The 19,827-nt window shown below is 36.9% G+C and overlaps 2 protein-coding genes across 3 annotated transcripts; one reads left to right on the forward strand and one right to left on the reverse strand.

Annotated features, from left to right (window-relative positions):
- Positions 1–358: 358 nt before the first annotated feature.
- LOC137942163 (uncharacterized) lies at positions 359–6,127 on the reverse strand. Of its 2 annotated transcripts, XM_068787855.1 has the most exons (7): positions 5,713–6,127; positions 5,479–5,611; positions 4,146–4,249; positions 2,226–2,370; positions 2,002–2,142; positions 1,152–1,733; positions 359–1,070 (listed from the first exon to the last, which is right to left on the reverse strand). In XM_068787855.1, the coding sequence occupies exons 1-7, from the start codon at positions 5,751–5,753 to the stop codon at positions 561–563; spliced, it is 1,656 nt and encodes a 551-aa protein (XP_068643956.1). In that variant the 5' UTR covers positions 5,754–6,127; the 3' UTR covers positions 359–560. The 2 variants fall into 2 exon arrangements, with proteins under 2 accessions (XP_068643956.1, XP_068643955.1); XM_068787854.1 differs by having other exon boundaries at positions 359–1,733.
- Positions 6,128–13,717: 7,590 nt separating this feature from the next.
- LOC137940452 (beta-glucosidase 40-like) lies at positions 13,718–15,990 on the forward strand. Its single transcript, XM_068785527.1, has 10 exons — positions 13,718–13,808; positions 13,916–13,987; positions 14,213–14,300; positions 14,468–14,726; positions 14,792–14,907; positions 14,981–15,210; positions 15,304–15,338; positions 15,421–15,523; positions 15,616–15,724; positions 15,813–15,990. The coding sequence occupies exons 1-10, from the start codon at positions 13,727–13,729 to the stop codon at positions 15,988–15,990; spliced, it is 1,272 nt and encodes a 423-aa protein (XP_068641628.1). The 5' UTR covers positions 13,718–13,726.
- Positions 15,991–19,827: the final 3,837 nt, after the last annotated feature.

Consider the following 19,827-nt stretch of genomic DNA (forward strand, 5'->3'; position numbering starts at 1 on the left):
AACCAGAGTCTAGAGACCGGTGGCTCAGACACTTTAGGTTTTTTACATGGAATTTAGATTTGGCGGGAAAGATAGACGGGTGTTTGTTGTTTTCTTGTGTAGGGAAGGCATAGGGGCAGAGAAGGGATCTCCCGTACCCGTTGGTCAAAGAATTTCCTGGACCAAACCAATCACCTAGCTCGATGTGATTAGAACAGGTCCCACTGAACTAAGATAGGTTTGAGATCCCATCTAGGGCATAGGTGGCGTAATGCGTTCAGAATCTTTTGACAGTCTATTGTTTTGGTGAGGCGGGAAACATACACAAAAATGAATGATGTTACATTTTTATATTCATATATAAGATTGCTCTACACATCTCAATTTGTCATGTTTGGAACTTGCATATCTATTAAATTTCGAGTATAGGATCACGCAGCAAATGGATTTGCATATACTTTGCAAATGAAACAAATGAAGTAAAGAGGATTTAACAGTGCAAAAATAATAGCTTTGCTTGGGGCTCGGGGGCTGACATCCAGGGACAAACCTTTGATATATCATGATAATAAGAGTTATGACTAGAATTTCTTCCCTCCTTTCAGTGCAGCAAATCGGGCTGCTAGTTCATCGTAATCAGGTAGTTTAGGATGGACGTGGACACCGTTCGGACTGCAACCATCAGGTTCAAATGAAGTGGCTCGAGTAGGCACCTTTGTGACCTCCGTTGCTGGCTGCGAGGGAAGCGATATTGCTCTAGCTGTAACGCGGATGGACTCCGGACGTAAACTTTCTCTTCTCTTCCGAAGACATGGGGCCTCATCATTACCAGGGGGTATAACTTTCAGACCTTCTGTCTTTTTGCGGGTATCCAGTGAGGTCGACGAGCTCTTCTTGCTGTAATGCAAGAGTAATTTGTCCATCATCTCCTCTTCATCAGCATTACGATCAGAAGTAGTCCTCCCACCCCCTCCGAGTCCTTGGCTTCTCACTCCATTTGATTTTTCTGTGATACTTTCTTGAGCAGTGGGGCATTCCTCCTCAACTGAGGGTGGTTTCTTGTGTTGCCTCCTAACAGATCTTGGTTTTGGCTTTGCATCAGGCAGAAATTTATGATGGTCAATGTCATCGTCGTCCCCTTGACTAACAAACTTTATAGGAGACCGAGTTACCTCTCTTTCAGTGTGGATAGGATTTGACCCCATCTGGCTTCTTTGCAACCTCTGCTTCAGTGGGCTACTGCACCCATTATCATCATATCCAGAATATTGCACCTCCAGCTTGTTCCTGTTTCTGGGTCCATTTGGTTTAACATAAGGGGGAGGTATAGTATTACAGTAAGTAGTGGATTCACTGTAAACTGATGCATTTAGCCCTGGTAGATTCTTGTTATCGCTTGCCACAGGATGATGGTTCCTATTGTCCTTACTGAACTCTGGTTGGTTAGTAAATTTAGCTCTAGGATTGGGTTCTGCTCTCTCTTTCCCATGAGATGAAAGATGTTCCTTCTCATGGGCATCTCTTCTGTCTGCTTTCACCTCTTTTCTTTCTGTGTAGACAGGGCCAGTATGGAGTTCCACCCTTCCATGGGATAAGTAGCTTTGCCTCTCATGCGAGTCTAGTGCTTCTGCTTTGACTTCTTTTCTGGGAGGCCCACGACTGAATTCATTTCTGTTAGACAAAACCTCTTGCTTTTTTTTTTCTGCTGCATTGTCCTTACCATTGGTAGCAGAACCACGCTTTGTTTGCCATTCCTGCATAAAAAGAAGTTCAAACTATTAGATAGCAGTTCATTAGACTGTATGTTCCATGGATAGCTACATTGGAAAAAGACCCTACACTTATCATCATCATACTCGATTACAAGTGGAATGGGTATTATCGCCTTATGGCCTATATAGGAATGCAATTAATACATCAAATATCTTGGTCAACATGTAGAGCATTCTTTTATTTTCATCGTTTGTCTAATGAACTCAAATATGACAACAGCCACTTAGATGGAATACCGGTGGTACTTACGCCTGGAATTGTAGATGGATTAGAAATCTTCCCTTTGAATCCCTTGACATCCCACCTTATTGAAAATTCTAAAGCTATAATTTGCATCAGCTCCAGCTTCTGGTCTATTGAGGGAGGTTTCAATGAAATTCTGTCAACAAACTAATAAAAAACAAAATCATTGACATAAAGTTTGAACTATAGACACTCAGAAGGCATATAGAGAGCAGGAGGAGATTTATCACCTCTTGATTTACAAATGACTCCAGTGAGTTACCGTATTTCTCTGTAAATATTCGCCTGAGGTCAGATAATTCTGGCAAATCAGCATACCTTGCAGCAGCAAACATCACAGTACCAACAGCCTCCTTGCTTTCTTCAGGGCAGTCCCTGTAAAAATTGAAAATATGATGTGTTCAGAAAAAAAAGAATTGAGGAAAGAAATAATTAGATAGCCTTACTAGTGCAAACAGCAGTCATGTTTCCACTCATATAAACATAAAGTGGGACAGAAAGGAATAGGTGGATAAAAAAATAATGATATGCAGTTCGATGGTACGATACTAGTATATTGAGTTTTGAACTTCTCAGCAACTCAAAAGCATGGGTATTATCACATCATTAAACAAGTTAGGAGCAAAAGTCCAACTATCCAAAGTGGTTATCAAATTTATTTATTTATTTTTTCTAAGAAGGACAGAGTGGTTATCAATCATGACTGATGTTGATATATAGAACCTCCAATTTCATCTGTCCATTCAACAAACAAAAAAAATCATCTGGCAGCCAAATCACTTTCCACATATCTAAACAACCTCTGCACAGTTCTCTCGAGTAAATGCCTTTTGGTCTTTTTTTTCTTTTTCTTTTTTTGAGAAAAAATACCTTGTCCCCCCGTTAAGTGAGGAATCCCATATCAAGCAAACAGAAACCAGGTGCCTAAAAAGTTTTAGCATAGAGAAGGTATTTTGTCTTCCTGGTCAGTACACATAAGTGACTACCTACAAAATGAAAATTAATGTTTCAAATGCATTTACGAATCGTCGTTTAGAAATGGCTGAGATCCATCCAATTACATTGTACATCAAAAGATATAAAAAAATCTACTCTTGAACCCTCTAATAGAGCCCAATCAATTGATGAAGTTTCAGTATTTACATTGGTAGGAAGTAGTTTGGTCAATCTAATCAGGACAACAGATCCATCTAACTACTCAGAGTGGAAGATAAAAAACGATGTTAATGAGATACTTGATTGTTTCATTTTAAACACATGGGATCAACATTCTATCCGGTTATGCATGAACATCATCAATCCTTGAAACCAGAACATGTATATAGTACATATTGTGCCAAATCTTGAGACATATATTTGACTTTTAAACAACTTGAGCACAAAATTAGAGAGGTACACAAGCAACGAATGCTTGTATTTTTCTTTCTTTTATCGGAAAGACAAAAGTGTCGGTTTCTATAGTTAGAGGAAACAAAGTAAAGAATAAATTCCAGCTTAACTAATTTAGGATATGATGCTGAACAGCCTAAAGTGCAAAGTAGTCTTCTTGCAGGCTGCTAGTTCTTCCACTTTTGGAACTGCATAGTTTTGACATGAAATAATCTGGTCAAGTTCTCCATTCAAGAACAAGCCAGTCATCCGAACATACCTCCGGCAGTTGCAGCTTAACCATCAACAAGTTTTGTTTTGTATTACACTTTTTTTGAACATATCATTGATAATTTTTTATTCTTTTCTTAGATATATAATTGGTCACTTTTTTTTTGAATGTTGAAATCCTTTACCTTCATGAGACTAGAGCTCAAGACTTCACACTAGAAATCCCCCCATGTGACCATTTAACCAAATGGCCCAAGCCATTTGTCATTTTGTTGGTACTATTTGTGACCAAATAAAGACAATCATGTGGGCATAATAGACTCTTTGTTAAGGAATATTCCTTGCTGACCATGAGCATGCCCCAAAGACTGCCTGTATGTTTTTTATTCATTGAGATTACTGTATCACCATCCTACTCTTCATTAGCAGTGTATCAACATGAATATGTTAGAAAAACTAGTACTACTAAAAGATGTCACATTGACAGACTTATGAAACCAACCACAAAAGAGAAATTTACCAAAACAAAGTTGTCAGAAAGTCATACATACCCCTGCTTCCGCATCAATGAAAGCTGGCTCAAGATACAATCACAGAACTTCTCCATTAACTCATAAGAGCAACCACGGTTAACCTCAGCTATCAGTCCTTCAACCTGTCACATGGCATATGAAGGAAACATAATAAATTCCTTCTCGCACATCAGTAGAAATATGGCAAGAGTAACACACAAAACATCCTTCTAATAAGCACAAACAGCAGAGACATTTCCCTCATAACAACGAAAAAGGTTGAGATATGCTGAAATGCAAGTTGGAATGATCCGTATCATCCAGGGGTGGTCTACAATGTCATCTTCTTCCATAAAGCTAAAAAGGGGGCAGTCTTGTCATCTTTGAAGTGAGAACTGTTACTTAGGTATGAGCGCAATTTGATGAAGTAACAAAATGACTAGATTCAAGTTTGAACTCAGTCCCTCTGCAAAGAGGGGACCAGTATATCTATGACAACCTCATATCCCTGAATACCCTAGAATATTGAACCGCTGATGCTCCTGAAAGAAATTTAATTGAGTTCACTATATGCTTTGGTCTAAGCTTAAACCTGGATTGTCTATCTGCTGAGCTATCCACAAAGGCAAAGCGCCAAGCACAAACCATGGTCAAACTTTTAGTGCTGCCCTAAAACATTGGGCTTCTATCTCTCCAAAAAGACAACAAATAATAGAAGTTTTCCAAACAGATTGAAATTGCAAATCACTGCAATTTGGCCAAGGATTTGACTATCAGAGAAGAGGTTAAGTAGATCAAAGCCCAGCAAACTCCTATCTTTGATAGGTCATATTTTCCATCAATTTAGATCAAATGTCTAGCTTCCGTGCTAAGAAAAACAAATGACACTCTTTTTCCAAAGTAGCATCGCATTAAAATCAGTAGCTCAAGCACAAAGAGAATCATTAAATCACGATTTCAAAAACTGACGTAATTGACATGAAAAATAGAAAACAGTCAACTGATAATGTGAAGGCTAGTAGTAGTACTACATATTTCGTATAACATACTTTTTTTAAAATACAGAACAAGAATATTTAATACAACAGTAAAGTCGGATAAATTTCACAAAAAAAAAAAAAAGTTAAAGAATGAAAAGGAAAATTACTGGATATCTCAAACCAGAGAATAATAGCTGGCAATCTACATTAACGGAGTGCTAAAATATACAAATTCAACAGGAGATTAGAAAGAAAAAAAAAAAAAAGTGAATCCTCCGCGAAAGCTCAGAGGCAATTGCAGAAGAAGCGCTTTGACAGACTCAGCTAAGAGAATAATCATGTTCCGCCAATCTAAGAAAAGAATAACGGCGAAGATGGGATAAGTTACCGACCCTGCCATAGGCATTGGTATCAAAACCATTCAGGAGAAGGTCAGCTATGTCTTTCTTCAAGTATCCAATGACCGCTCTCTTCTTCCTCTTCAGAATGCCCGTACGGTTCTTGAGCTTCGCGATCAGTGATTTGCTGCCACCAACCGGAGAAAGTCGTCAACCAAATTGGAGTTGGAAGTTGAAGAAAGAATGTCAAACGGACAAGATGAGATGAAAGATTTTTCTCCTTCTTACCATTTCGAGGAAAACCCCCGGCCAAGCAAACCGTCCAGCATCTTCCTTCGTTAGTTTCCTCTTTCTCGCACCAAATAAGCAAGATCAACGCGCAGATAAACGAGAGGAGCTGAAAACGCAGGCGACAAAGATCAGCACATGCAAATGCAGATCAGGCTGGCGCAGCATGCGCCATTGAAGAAGGAACCGGGAGAGGAGGAAAGCAAGAGATTTCCGAAAGAGACTTCCAAAGTTTCCACTTAAAAATCTAATCCATTGCGTTTAAGTAGTCCTCCAACGTTTGGGAAATTGTTGGGTCGTTCCTCGCTGGAGTCTTCTGTCGTCACCATCTAATGCCGCCCAAGGCCTCGTGACTCGGGAGTGAATATAACTGAAGAGGAAAAGAGTTCTCCTCTCGCACCAAGGCCCCAGCTCGTCGTCCACATCGCGATCCAGAAACGTAGACGTAATGACCCAATTAAACCGCCCCAGCGCTGGAAATTACCAACGTGCCGCCTATTTACTCTCCCGCGCCGATGTGCTCAAAATTTGTTGAACCTAAAAAATTCTACTCATTAAATCATCTAATCAGTAATCATTAAAGAGAAATCTACTTTAACGGAACTCAAGTCGGTAATGCTCATAATTAGCATTTAAATTTAGGTTAAAAGATTCCTTAAGCTGAATACTGCTACGGCTCTACCTCAGACAGATCAGGGGTAAAAACGGCAACAGGGGTTGTTCGAAAGGTATCAGCCTCTTTCTCGACGTAGAACATGTGACAGGGTGGGGGCCAGCGTGAATTAGCGAAGGGTGGGACCGTGGGATCCGTCTAGAAAGTTCTTCTCATGCCGGTTTTTTGCACAACTTGGTAAGAAACGAGAGCCAGGGGGAGGGCGAAATTTGGGGCACGAGTAAGCACTGATTTGGTGTTGGTAGAGCGATTTCAGGTGAAATGATGTCACATGATGGACAAAAAGCGGTGACCAAGGTCGAAGGCGATTTTAACGGCGATGTCGGGTTAAGGGTGTTTTAGTCATTTAAAACCGCATATAAAACAGCGGAAACTTTTGAGAGTAGCTAGGCTTTATTTTTAATCAGGGCCACGTGGAAGAAAATGAGTGGTGCGTTGGGAAGACGCCATGTGTGGGGGAAGGCAATCTGGATCTGAGGCATTTGACCGGCAATTATGTCGCACTGGCGATTTAGTAATAGAAGTGGACCTGGACTGGAAGAGTGGGAGAGTTTTCCGTTGCGTGCGTTCCACTTCCGCTTTCAGCTGTCATTGCGTTAGGTGGCAAACAGAGACGGCTGCGGAAAGACATTTTAGTAGGCGTTATATACAGAGATTGAAATGCCTTTCAGAATCAAAAACAAAAATAGGAGATTGTTCGGATAAGAATCAAGTCCGGAGTCCACGCAAGGTAGATCTTATCCATTCCTCAGCGCCGTCGCCCCTGTGATGTTCTTCAGTAGTACACTGGTACAAGGAACAACCAATCAATCAGTTGTGTTCTGAGTTACGACTCATTCTCTATTTGTTTTTTCTTTAGATGCAATTACGAGTGGACTCCGGCTGTTGAGAACTGACCTGTGTAAGTGGGGAGGGACCAGATTATCTTCTTTCTGGATTAAGCTCACGAGTCAATCGCAATGACAACAGTGGCCAGTGGGCAATCTAGTCACTCGGTGGGAACTGTAAAGACATCTGTCAGTGGAGGTGTGGTTAATGAAAAGTACTCGAAAAGAGAAAAAGAGGTTTATCCGCTTAAAAGTTTGATTCCTCTTCCAGTGGCGGAGGCAACATTTAATTTTTGAAGGTGGCAAAGAGGCTGTCTTCTTCGGATACATCAAACCTCCTTTACTCATCGACAGAAAGAACAAAAACGTTATTTTCAGCAACGGATTGGATTGGTAGTAATTTGTCCACGACGATCGACGATAAAACTCCTTTTTTTTATGTAAATATCTATAAAAATCGCATAATTCATATAAAAGCAAACCTGAAACAATGTTAGACTCACGAAGATATTGAGCAGCCCCAACAAAATGAACTTACCACACAGACTTGCTTTTGAAGTTTGACTTGTTTTAATTTGTATAAATTCTTTTAATTTATGGTTAGTTAAATTAGCTTTGAATCATTCTTCTGTGTAGGTGATTCTTGTTGTAAATTTGTATTATATAAATGATTTATATTCAATAGAAAATTTGTCATTTAGTTCAACAAACAATAAATCATATTATGGTATCAGAGTTGAAGATCCTTGGGCGAGTAATCTTCTGCATCGACAACCCAAATTAGAAATAGCAGCTCCATTTTGCTTCTGAATGTCGTCGCCCTTCCGTCATTGACCTCCCTGCCATCATTTGTGACATTGGCCCGCTGCCTACCACCTTCCTCTCTCAGCTGTTTGCACAGAGTTCTTGCAGTGCTGACGCCCACCATCAATTCGTACTCTCTCATTTTCCTTCCATTTTTTCTCCTTTTGTCACTAACCAACGTTTTTGACCCATCTACAATCTCAAAAACCCAAAAACGATTCCTAGAATCATCCCATCATCGACTGAATCAGTTGTTATAGCTTTTGTCAAAGTTGTTTGCCCTATTTTGCTATCACGCTCATCTAGTCTTTCTACTTCTGCACCATTGATCCTAGGACACCAGCCGAGTCTGGCCTAACCATGTTTGAATCAATTTCAAATGAGTTCGTTCCTTTTGTCCACCCCTGTATTTGATTGAGGGGAACCCTTAAAATCGCCTCATCATTACGATCAATAAAATTTTATTCAACTGCGCAATAGAGTTGACATGCACCTATTATATTTTTTGCATAGATCACGAAACATCTGCTTACTTGGAAGCCAAACCATCAACTTTAACTAGTGCCCTGTCTACTGACTTTTTTGGTTTGGTACCATCACTATTACCACTATGACCACTACAAATGAAACTCCAATTGCTCTAGTACACTCAACACCAATGAATTTCATTTAATTACCATCAATATTTTTGCACAAACTCCTCTCAAACTCACCTCTACCAACTGTCTCTCATAGAAACTTTTGTTTGAAACTCTCTTTATCGGTTATGATCTCCTGGGGTACATTGATGACTGCAAACCCTATCCACTGAAAACCTTGTCCATTGTGAACCACTCTACAACACCAAATTCAGCTTACAATGTTTGGGTTCGACAATATTTACTGATCCTTAATGCCCTCACCGGTTATCTGTTTCCTACAATTATCTTATTCGTTGTTTGAGCAACCACTTCTCAAGAAGCATGAACTATTCTTGCTAATACATATGCCAAACCATCTCGTGGATGCATCCAACAAGTCAAGAATCTTCTAAAAAATCCCAAAAGTATGATTTCAAATTTTACAGATAGGGAAGTGAGATTCTTAAAAAAATTCTTAATGTAAATATTGGAGAAAATATGTAAGATCTTGAGTTTGGTAGAAGGTCTAAATGAAAATTTTATGATAAAAATAGCATAAACGGTACTAATTTTGATAACATAAAAGGTATGAATGGTGAAAGAGAAAGATGGAGTAAATAGTTGCAGCTTCCAATGATGTTTTGGTGGGTGCAAAAGATGGGAATGATTGGGTTAATGATATTGTAGATTGTAATAATATTAATAGAAATGTTGGTCTAATTTTTGAAAGTAAGAAAGTATTGGAAGAAATATTGAGAAATTATTCATCAAATAACTTATTCATGTCTGACAAAATGATTGTATGATAGATTGTTATCCATGGATGGTGTCAACCTCATTAATTTGATTTGGTTTTTATTTTAAATTAAGAAAATATGATAGAGATCACACATGCATTATATCATCTTTTAGTATGGTAATGGGTAGTAACTTTAGTATTTATATGTAAACATATTATGCCTATTGTAAAGATCAAGTTTATTATGACACTTGCCGATATTAGGTGGTCCACTAAAGATGTTTTTAATTAAAATTTCATATTCAAAGATGTGGACCGCAAAGTGTCTTACATTAAAAGTGATTCATGGTGATTAGGTTGAATCATATGCATTGCTTTCATGCAAGATGCAAACCTTGGGGTTTGTTTATAGATTATAGTGTATAAATTTTATCGGGGATCGAGGGTTTAAACATTTATTTTGGGTATTTGGTCCATCTATAAGAAGCTTTGAGTATATTAGACCTTTTTTTTTATAGGACACACTTATATCACAAATACTTTGACATAATGTTGATAGCAACTGCATTGGATGAGCATGGTGGATTATTTTCATTATTTGTGGTTATTGAGTCAGAAATTCATGAAAGTTGAGAATGATTTTTGTGGCATTTACAAACACTTTTACTGAAAAATAATTTGACTATATTCTTTTATCGGCATAAAGGATTAGCATATGTTGTACCTACTATTTACTCATCCCATAGATTCAACCACTACTATCATTTGTGTCATATTATAGATAACTTTAAGAGAACAATTAAAGATGATGAATTAGTTAAGTTGATATGAAGGGCTATTGAAGGTACTGATAAGTAAAAATTCAATGTCATTATGGATCTCATTGAAGTCATAAATGAAAGTGCAAAGAGAATGTTGACAACTCAAATTTTAAACCTCAATGGACATATATATATGATGGCAATAGACGTTTTGGAAAGATAACTACAAATATGCCAAAAACAAATAGATAGTGTATTGAAAGGTGCGAGATCGTTATTTATGCAAATGTGATTGAATGCTACAGTTCATGGGTTGAATAATTTTTTATGAAGAGGAGGGATCGTGGGAGGGAAATGTTTGATTTGATTATCATAAATTTCAAGTAACTACACCACATGGCCAATTGGTACAAGTTGATTTGTAGTCTTATGATTGCTCTTGTAATGAGTTTGAAACGAGGAAGATATTGTGATATTGTGCGTGTTAAATTGTAGAGCCTAATTAACACTTTATGTTGATTCAGTACACGGGTCGACATTCGCGGTAAGGTCATTGCGGGGAGCCCCCCTCCCCAGGGGTTCGGGGGCAGAACCCCCACCATATGTGGCTATATGTAAAAAACCGCCTATTGATTAAGAGCATGGAGGTCATCGTGGGTAATAAAACTAATGCATGTGAAATTGATCATTGTGTATTTTATTTAGTGTTTAAAATTTTATTTATTAATATTTTTACATTTGCTTATGAGAGATTTGGCTTTGTAATCTTATTGTGGTTTATACACTTTTTGAGGTGAATCAATACATAATATTTGTCCTCGGTAATTTTACAGGTTTATATTTTGGAATTGGCTTCTATATTACCTTTTTCTCTAGCACTCGATGCCTAGAAACACAATTCCATTAAGGGAATTTTACAAAATAACAGTTTGAAAAAACTTATTTATGAAAACAATGACGGTATCAACTTATTTGCAAAAATATCGAACTTTGACCAGTTCACTGTATATGTGGAGAGTTAAATGCGACACGTAAGCTTTGACTGCTTACGCGTCGCCATGTCATCAGTGCGACACCGTAGATTAACACATTGTCTGCCACGTCATTATAGTTGACACGTATTTTGCCATGTCAGCGGCCATGTCATTACATGATAAAATTTTGAATAAATTTTAAAAAATTCAAATCACTTTTTATTTCCTTATATCTAAAATAATAAATTATTTTAAAAATTAATAAAAATTAAAAAATTAACTCTTACTTATTTAACCCCATTTAATATCAATTAAAATATTTATTAATTAATTTTTTTATCATTACACTTTTTATTTCTTCATATTTTAAAAAATAAAATAAAATAAGTAAATTAATAAGATTTAAAATATTTATAAATTAAAAAATACAAAAAATTTATTTTAGAGTTTAAATATACAATTTATTTGTATACTTTTTATAACCTTATTTACAAAATAATAATATTTAAAAAATTTAAATATTTATAAATAGAAAAAATCTAAATCTTACCCATTTATTATGGATTTAAAATATTTATAAATTTAAAAAATCTTACTCTTAAGTCTTACCCATATATTATCTATTTAATATATTTATAAATTAAAAAAATATACAAAAAAGTTATTTTAGAGTTTAAAAATACAATTTATTTGTATACTTTTTATCACCTTATTTACAAAATAATAATATTTAGAAAATTAAATATTTATAAATAGAAATAATCTAACTTTTAAGTCCTACCCATATATTATCCATTTAAAATATTTATAAATAGAAACAAAATTACTCTTAAGTCTTACCCATATATTATCCATTTAAAATATTTATAAATTTAAAAAATATACAAAAAAGTTTTTTTAGTGTTTAAAAATATAATTTATTTTTAAACTTTTTATCACCTTATTTAAAAAATAATAAATTATTAAAAAATATATTATTTAATTAAAAATCTTACAAAACTTTACAATAATTTTAATTTGGCAAAAATTTCATTAACATAAAATCAGAAATTAAATAGTAAATCATAAAAAAATCAATACAGTAATTAAACACCTAAATTCAAATCAACATTATAATTAAATACAATAATTAGATTCAATTAACAAAAACCCTAAAAACTCACCCTCCTAAATCGGCTTCTAAAATTTAAATTCGGGTTTGGAGGGTGAGTAGGGCTTCGGTTTTGAGAGAAAGGGCGGTAAGAGAGTGAAATGATAAGGTATTAAGAGAGGAGGCGGCGAAAGGATGAATAGAGGGGAACGGAGAAGAAGAATGAGAGATGAAGCTGAGACGTAGAGAGAGCGGTTGAGAGGGGGGCGTCGAGGGCAAGGGCGAGGCCGAGCGGGGCAGCAGGGGAGCGGCCGAGGCCGAGCTGCGGCAGCAGGGCAGAGGTCATGGCTGAGCGGCGGCAGCAAGAGCTAGGGCGAGAGGAGAGGAGAGGAGATAGATCGAGGAAGAAACATTAGAACGAAAAAAATATAAAGGATGACTTAGCTGACGTGGCGAGGATGACGGGGCAAAGAGGAAAATTGATAATGATGTGTCAGATGAAGTGTAAAAATAATGACGTGGCAGCCCATGTATTCAACTACCATACCGCACTGATGAGGTGTCAACACGTAAGCAATCAAAGCTTACATGTCACCTTTGACTGTCCACTTATACAGTGGACCGGTCAAAGTTCGGTAGTTTTGCAAATAAGTTGAGGAGGTTGTTTTCATAAATAAGTTTTTTCAAACTGGTATTTTGGTAAATATGCGCGTGATGGGCCTAGAAACCCAACGTTTGTGTAGAAGTCGAGAGACCTGTTTGTTTCAAACAAGTGCATCCAACATGAGAAATCTTATTTAAAGCGTTTCGTGAACAAACTTATACAACCAATGCAGAAATTAATACTATAACGGTTCCCCTGGGTACCATCTTCTCTAAATCTCCGTCAGGTACATTGTTGCTCCGCCGGCATCTCTCCTTCCTTGCCGGCTTTTCTCTTGAGTGACGTTGTTTATTTCCTTTACCTGGCATCTGTTCCTCTCTTTTCTTCTTCATGCTATCACTTCCACAAGGATCGATCACTTCCAACTCTCCTTCCATGGGATACCGCTATCTCCTTCTTCTTCTCTTGATTTGCGCCGCTGAAGCTGCAAAGAATGAGAGCTTAGGCCGCCGGGACTTTCCCCAAGGATTTATCTTCGGCACTGCTGCTGCTGCTTACCAGGTCAGTATCATCAACTCTAGTATTCCCTCATGCTTTTTCTTAACAGCTTCACTTACTAAGCAGCATCAGTTTCCCACAGTATGAAGGCGCAGCTAAGCTGGATGGGAGAGGAAGCAGCATCTGGGACACTTATGCTTTGAATTCCGGTAAATCTATATCTAAACATCTGTGAGTAGCTGATCATGTATGTGCTCATAAAGTAAGAATATGTTTTACAGGTCAGATTGCGGATGGAAGCTCCGGGGAAGTGGCTGTTGATCAGTATCACTTGTACAAGGTCTGCAAGTTCTTTCTTTCATTGTTATTTTTCTCGCTCAAGGTTGCATTTTTCTTTGCTCATCTGTAATCCAAGTACCCATGAATGCAGGGGGATGTCGATCTAATGTATAATCTGGGAGTGGATGCCTACAGGTTCTCCATATCCTGGTCTCGGATTTTCCAAAGTATGACCTTATACATGCGAAGTTGCAACCTCCTGAAACAATTATAAGGCAAAGAGAACTAAGAGCAATCTCTCTAACTTCATATTTGCTGTTTCATATATCTGTAGATGGTAGTGGGACTGTGAACCAAGCAGGGGTTGATTACTACAACAATCTGATCGACACTCTCGTTGCTTCTGGTACCAGAATTCTCATTTTAACTTCCCATGGTTTCCAAGAACTGGGTTTTCTGAGCCATATCTCATCATAACAAAGAATCATAGCTGTCCATTGGGTCCGAAATGGACAGTTCTGACTCTGTGTCATGCCAGGACCAGCTCAGAAAATCTCAGGGGGTTTCATTTGGATTTAGGAACCCACTTTTGCATTTGATTAATAAATGAAACCCTGTGTAAATGAAACAGGCCTTGCCCCTGTCGTTACATTATATCATTTTGACTTACCACAAGCTCTTCAAGACGCATATGGTGGCTGGCTTAGTCCAAGAATAATGTGAGTAATTTAGTCTCCCAGTAGCTTTTCAATTCGTCGCTGCGATCATAGAATGCGATCTCGTTTTAACTAATATCGGGCTGAGTTTGCCAAATTACAAGAATTCTGATTGATGAATGCCCAAGACGGAAAGTACAGAATGATTTTCATGAGCACTGGTTTTGCAGAACGGACTACGCCAACTTCGCAGAGTTGTGCTTTGCAGCATTTGGAGACAGAGTTAAGCACTGGATAACTTTCAATGAGCCTCATGGTTTTATAATTACTGGATATGATTTTGGAATGGGAGCCCCTGGTAGATGCTCCGTTCATCTTCCAAACTCAACTTGCTCTGTTGGGAATTCATCTACTGAGCCGTATATAGTAGCACACAATGTCCTCCTCTCGCATTCAGCTGCATCAACGACTTACAAGACTAAATTTCAGGTACCCATCACTGAGTTCCAATTTGCAGCTGGTAGTTACCAACCCTTTTTCAATCTGAAATGTAGGAAAAACAAGGAGGACAGATTGGGATAACTTTGGACATGATCTGGATTGAACCCATGTCAAATTCTACACAAGATTCTCAGATAGTTCAAGTAGCCCTTGATTTTCAAGTTGGATGGTAAGAACAAATACCCTTCAAATAAACGTATCAGCTCTATATTTGTATGATATCAGTGAGGTCATGAAAACAGGTTCCTGGATCCTTTTTATTTTGGTGACTACCCTTCGTCTATGAGAGAAAAAGTGAAGGAAAGGCTCCCAGTTTTCTCCAAGAATGAATCGGAGGCTCTCAAAGGGTCTTTGGATTTCGTGGGCATCAATCACTACACTACTTACTATGCTTGGGACATCTCCAACAACACGTTGGCGAAAGGTGTTCTCAACAACGACACATTTGTGGATGCAGGAGTATTACCTTTTCGTAAGTGCCTTTTCCTCTTCTCTTGCCTGTTGTACAGTTTAGTTCCATTTCGTTCCAGTAGGCTGACTGCAATATTTCATTGCATTTCTGCAGCTTCAATCGATGGAGTCCCCATCAGTAATGAGACCGTGAGCTCTGAACCTATTATAATCTTGTGGATTCGGATTTTTTAAATAGTAATGTATCGATGTTGGTTCTGGTGTGCTGTAGGGTGCATCAGAATGGCTATACGTTGTGCCATGGGGAATCAGGAAGGCTGTGAATTACATCAAGGACCGCTACGGGAACCCACAAGTCATCATCACGGAAAATGGTAACTATGTTCACTTGATCAATAGTCCGCCATTAACATCCACGGAGGAGCTAATCCTGCTTGATATGGGTGGCGGTGTTTACATTTTGCAGGCATAGATGAGGCAAATCTACCACATAATTCTGTCGAGGAAGCACTCCAAGACCAGAAACGAATCGACTATCACAGAGAATACCTCAAAAACCTGCTTGCTGCTATCAAGTAAGTAGCACTAACGACAGGAAAACCGAAGTTTCGTCTCTGTTATGAGTAAAGGATATTTACGTTTCGGCGATGGTGATGGTGGCAGGGAAGACGGCTGCAATGTGACAGGATATTTCATATGGTCCTTACTCGACAACTGGGAGTGGACCTCAGGATTCACAGTCAGATTTGGTCTTCATTATGTGGATTACAAGTCGCCAGGCCTCCCTCGATATGCAAAGAAATCTGCTGACTGGTTTCAGCAGTTTCTGCTACCCTATTGAGAGCAAATGAGTGACGAGCTTTCCTCTTCTCCTACAGCCGGCACTGAATAAAGTCGCTCCACATCGTTCTCAAGTGGAAAAATTTATATTGTCAAAGGAGTATATGAGTTCTGTTCAACAGGAAACCTTACTATATCTACTTCTGAAGTGTTGTTTTATAGCAGTTGATAATTGAATCGGAACAAAGCTTTGGTACATCCTACAAGCCATGCCTTGGTTTACCACGAATCTGAAACTTGGATTGTAAGAGGCTAAAAGCTGATCTTACTAAAATATAACTGGTAAGTAGTCGCTTACAGACAGCTAGGGTGGCATCCATTTTAACCTCAAGGCTAAAATGGAATTGAGCTCAAACCCAAAAATTTTAATCGAGTTTGAACTCGAGCTCAAGTCGGGTTCGATCTCCAACCTATATTTAAAACTATAAAAATAAAAAATTACAAAAATAAATAAAGAGAACATTTTTAAGAACTTAATACCATTGAACTGCAAGTTATCACAAAGGAGTCCAAGATTTTGCAATAGATCATAATAATGTATAATAATAAACTTAATAGACCTAAAAGAAAGAACAAATACTTCAATTAGTAGTGTTTATTCCATTAACAAACAATAACATTAGATGTTGAGGGACCCAAAAGGGCTGCATTTTTCGTTAAAAAATTTATGCTAATGAATCGGCTCACGAGCTAACAAGCTGAGCTTGGAAAATCTCGAATTTGGCTTGTTGTACTTAACGAAGCTTATTTCAAGTTTGAGCTTGAGCCGAGCTCGAACCGTTTGGCTTAGTGCCACCCCGACTGACAACCAAACCTATGCTTTGGAACTGGTTCCTAACCATATATTAGAATTTGACATGTCACAAATTTTCCTAACCATTAAAGTTGTCGCAACTACGAAATCATCTATATCGTAGTTGGAGAAAATTTAGCAACGAGAAGCTATGTTGTTATGGAAGGAGGCGACAGTGAAACAAAGGAAGTGACAAAAGATAGTCACAATGAGAAAGATGAAGTGTACATAGGACATGGAGCGACGGATTCAATGATTGAACAAACACTTGGATCAAGTGATGGAAATGCTTCAACTAGTACCCATAGACGTGTCGTCAAACTCCTTTGTTGAGTAAGTTTAAACATCGAGCTCAAGTAATGGAGGAGAGGTACGAAGCAATGGTGACTTATATTGAACAATTTTCTGTTGCAATTCAAATTTTAATAGAAGTTGGGAAAAGCTTTGAAGTAAATAGACGGATTGATGTTATTCAAGAAATTTATGATTTAAACACAAATCTTTGCCATCCCGCTCCTTCTTTGTAGGATACAAAAGAAAAGAAAGTATTATTTTTTCGATATGATATTGGGAAAAGGAAGGATTTTTTAGAGTTCCTCTATAAGAAAGTAGAAATAGGAGGATGAGGTCTAAAAAAAAGTGATATTGTTAGTTTCTATGTATTATGATCATTATGTTATGAATTTTTATAATTATATTTTATGTTATGACTTCACTTGTTGACATTGAGCATAATTGTCTTAGTATTATATATGAATTTTTAGTTATATATGTGAATTTTCATATTGGTATTGATGAGTTTTTAATTTTTATCTGTTTGTTATATAGTTTGGTATTAATATTTTATCCTTATACAGGTATCAAGATTACCATGATTACTAATAATGAGGGTGTTGCTAGTACTTTAGGAGTAATAGGAACGTCTCTAGTTATTATATCAATTTAACTTGAAAATGTATTTGTACCTTAAAAAATTGGATTGGTGGAAGAGCTCATATACACTTAGTGTTAGAGCATACTGAACATCTGTTTAAACATGTTATAGATGAGACCCTATACTTTCACTGACCTCTATAATTTGCTAAGAAGCAGGAGACATCTTGTGGACACCAAGAGCATTAAAGTTAAAGAATAAGTTGTTATATTCACAATTACATAGGTTAGAGCCAAAGATATCCGGTGTCAATTGAATGGTTTAGATGTTCAGTTGGACTATTAGTACATGTTTCAATAAAATACTAAAAACGATACTCAAATTAAAAATAATTACATACGTCCTCTTCAACTAGAAATATTTATAAAAAAATAGTGAGTAATGGTAATTATTATCCATTTTTAAGGTAAACAACTATTGTTTATGTATTTTTTAAAAGAATAATTATATTACTTTTTAATATGCAAGTTTCATGATTGCATTGGAACTATTGATAGGACTTACCTAAAGGTCATATTATTTGCAAGGATACTGTTAGGGATGGGAATCGAAAATAGTATGTATCACAAAATGTGATGCCAATTTATAATTTTAATTTAGAGTTTACTTTCGTAGTAGTTGGGTGGGAAGAATCCAAAGTTGATACTCGCATTAGATATATATAGCGGACTTGTCGTCCCAAGAGGTAATATGTTTTTTTATTTATTTATTTTTGTACACGTTTGCTTTAATTTTATTCATTACTATTATTGCTTCATATTATAGGAAAGTATTACTTGGTAGATGTTGGGTATGCTAACTTGCTTGGTTTTTGGACACCTTATTGTTTAACTAGATATCATATACATGAATATGATGAAAATCATCTCCCTTTGGACAGTACGAGAGTTATTCAACCATCGACATTCATTATTAATATGCACAACTGAGAGGACCTTTGGTATGTGAAAACAACAGTTTACAATTTTAGATTGAGCACTTCCATACCTATACATGATTCAAGTGAAAATTGTCATTTCATGTTACGTTATTCACAAATTTTATACAGATATCAAATCTCAATGATGAAGGGATTGAATGAAAGGAAACGGTAAAAATTATTAGGGATGATGTAAAATTTGGATAAAATCAAGATGAAGAAGAAGATGGTTTGGAGTAACTAATTAACCAGCCTATAGTCTCAATATTAAGGAGATGAAGGAGAAATGAACAATCTGAATTAACTAATTCTTTTGGTAACAATATAATAGCTCAAATATAGGACAATATATAGAATATAATAGTTGATTTAACATAATCAATTTTTTTTAGAAATTTAATTTTATTGTACGAAACTGATTAATAATTTCTATTTATTTCCTTGGAAAATGCACTAACATGATCTATGAGAAAATGTTAAGAAATTTATATAATTTCTTAGTAAGGCACTAATAAGATTTTATATTGAAGGTTTCTTGGAAATATATATAATAGGAAATCCATTTTTTCCTTTTTCCTGGGATATAAATTTCTAACTAAGAGTACTAACAGGGGAAAGATTTTGTTTTCAGTACTGAGGTAGTGGACCTTAGATTCCTTTGTCGCACATACACTTTTGGTCTAATGGGAGTGGGTGAACGTTAAGATCGTGCACTAGCTAAAATCGATCATTTGTCTCAAGGTACATCAGATCATTCTCCTTTACTCCTTCATTTCAACTCTAATATTTCATCTCTAATGTTGCTTTGAGCATCCTAAATATCCTAACACTATGGTAACAAAACTAGAAGCAAGCAAAGAGACATTGACAATATAGAACAAGGCCTCTGTTTGGTAACATCAAACATAGGATCAACGTTCTAAAATCCCAGTAAGCTGCAGTTCAGGCCCCCGTAGTAGGAGTACAAAATGCTCAGGTTTATTCGGGAAGAGAAGTTACCTTCAAAGGGAACTGGAGGATGTTCTTAGCCTACAAGAGATACACTTGTTTCATATATACCTTGTATTCAGAACTTAGGGATAGAACAGTTCTTTCATGGAGCATACATCAATGTTGATATCGACCCAAAACTCTGATTCTAAAACCAGATACCTAAAAAAGCCAACCCCTCACTCGATTTAGAAATCGGTCA

This window comes from Aristolochia californica, unplaced genomic scaffold (assembly GCF_029961685.1).
Source record: "Aristolochia californica isolate CCGP_79_NKW_82.1479 unplaced genomic scaffold, dmAriCali1.0.hap1 SCAF_9, whole genome shotgun sequence".
Classification (NCBI taxonomy): Eukaryota; Viridiplantae; Streptophyta; class Magnoliopsida; order Piperales; family Aristolochiaceae; genus Aristolochia; species Aristolochia californica.

What these genes read in the sequence shown, in the direction of transcription:
- LOC137942163 (XM_068787854.1), bottom strand. Translation starts at nt 5,753, where the DNA reads ATGCTGGACGGTTTGCTTGGCCGGGGGTTTTCCTCGAAATG. An exon ending in ATACCAATGCCTATGGCAGG is followed by an intron (nt 4,250 to 5,478) that starts GTCGGTAACTTA and finishes GCCATGTGACAG; the next exon opens with GTTGAAGGACTGATAGCTGA. An exon ending in ATCCATCTACAATTCCAGGC is followed by an intron (nt 1,734 to 2,001) that starts GTAAGTACCACC and finishes CTTTTTATGCAG; the next exon opens with GAATGGCAAACAAAGCGTGG.
- LOC137940452 (XM_068785527.1), top strand. Translation starts at nt 13,727, where the DNA reads ATGCAGGGGGATGTCGATCTAATGTATAATCTGGGAGTGGATGCCTAC. An exon ending in CTGGTCTCGGATTTTCCAAA is followed by an intron (nt 13,809 to 13,915) that starts GTATGACCTTAT and finishes ATATATCTGTAG; the next exon opens with ATGGTAGTGGGACTGTGAAC. An exon ending in TGGCTTAGTCCAAGAATAAT is followed by an intron (nt 14,301 to 14,467) that starts GTGAGTAATTTA and finishes CTGGTTTTGCAG; the next exon opens with AACGGACTACGCCAACTTCG.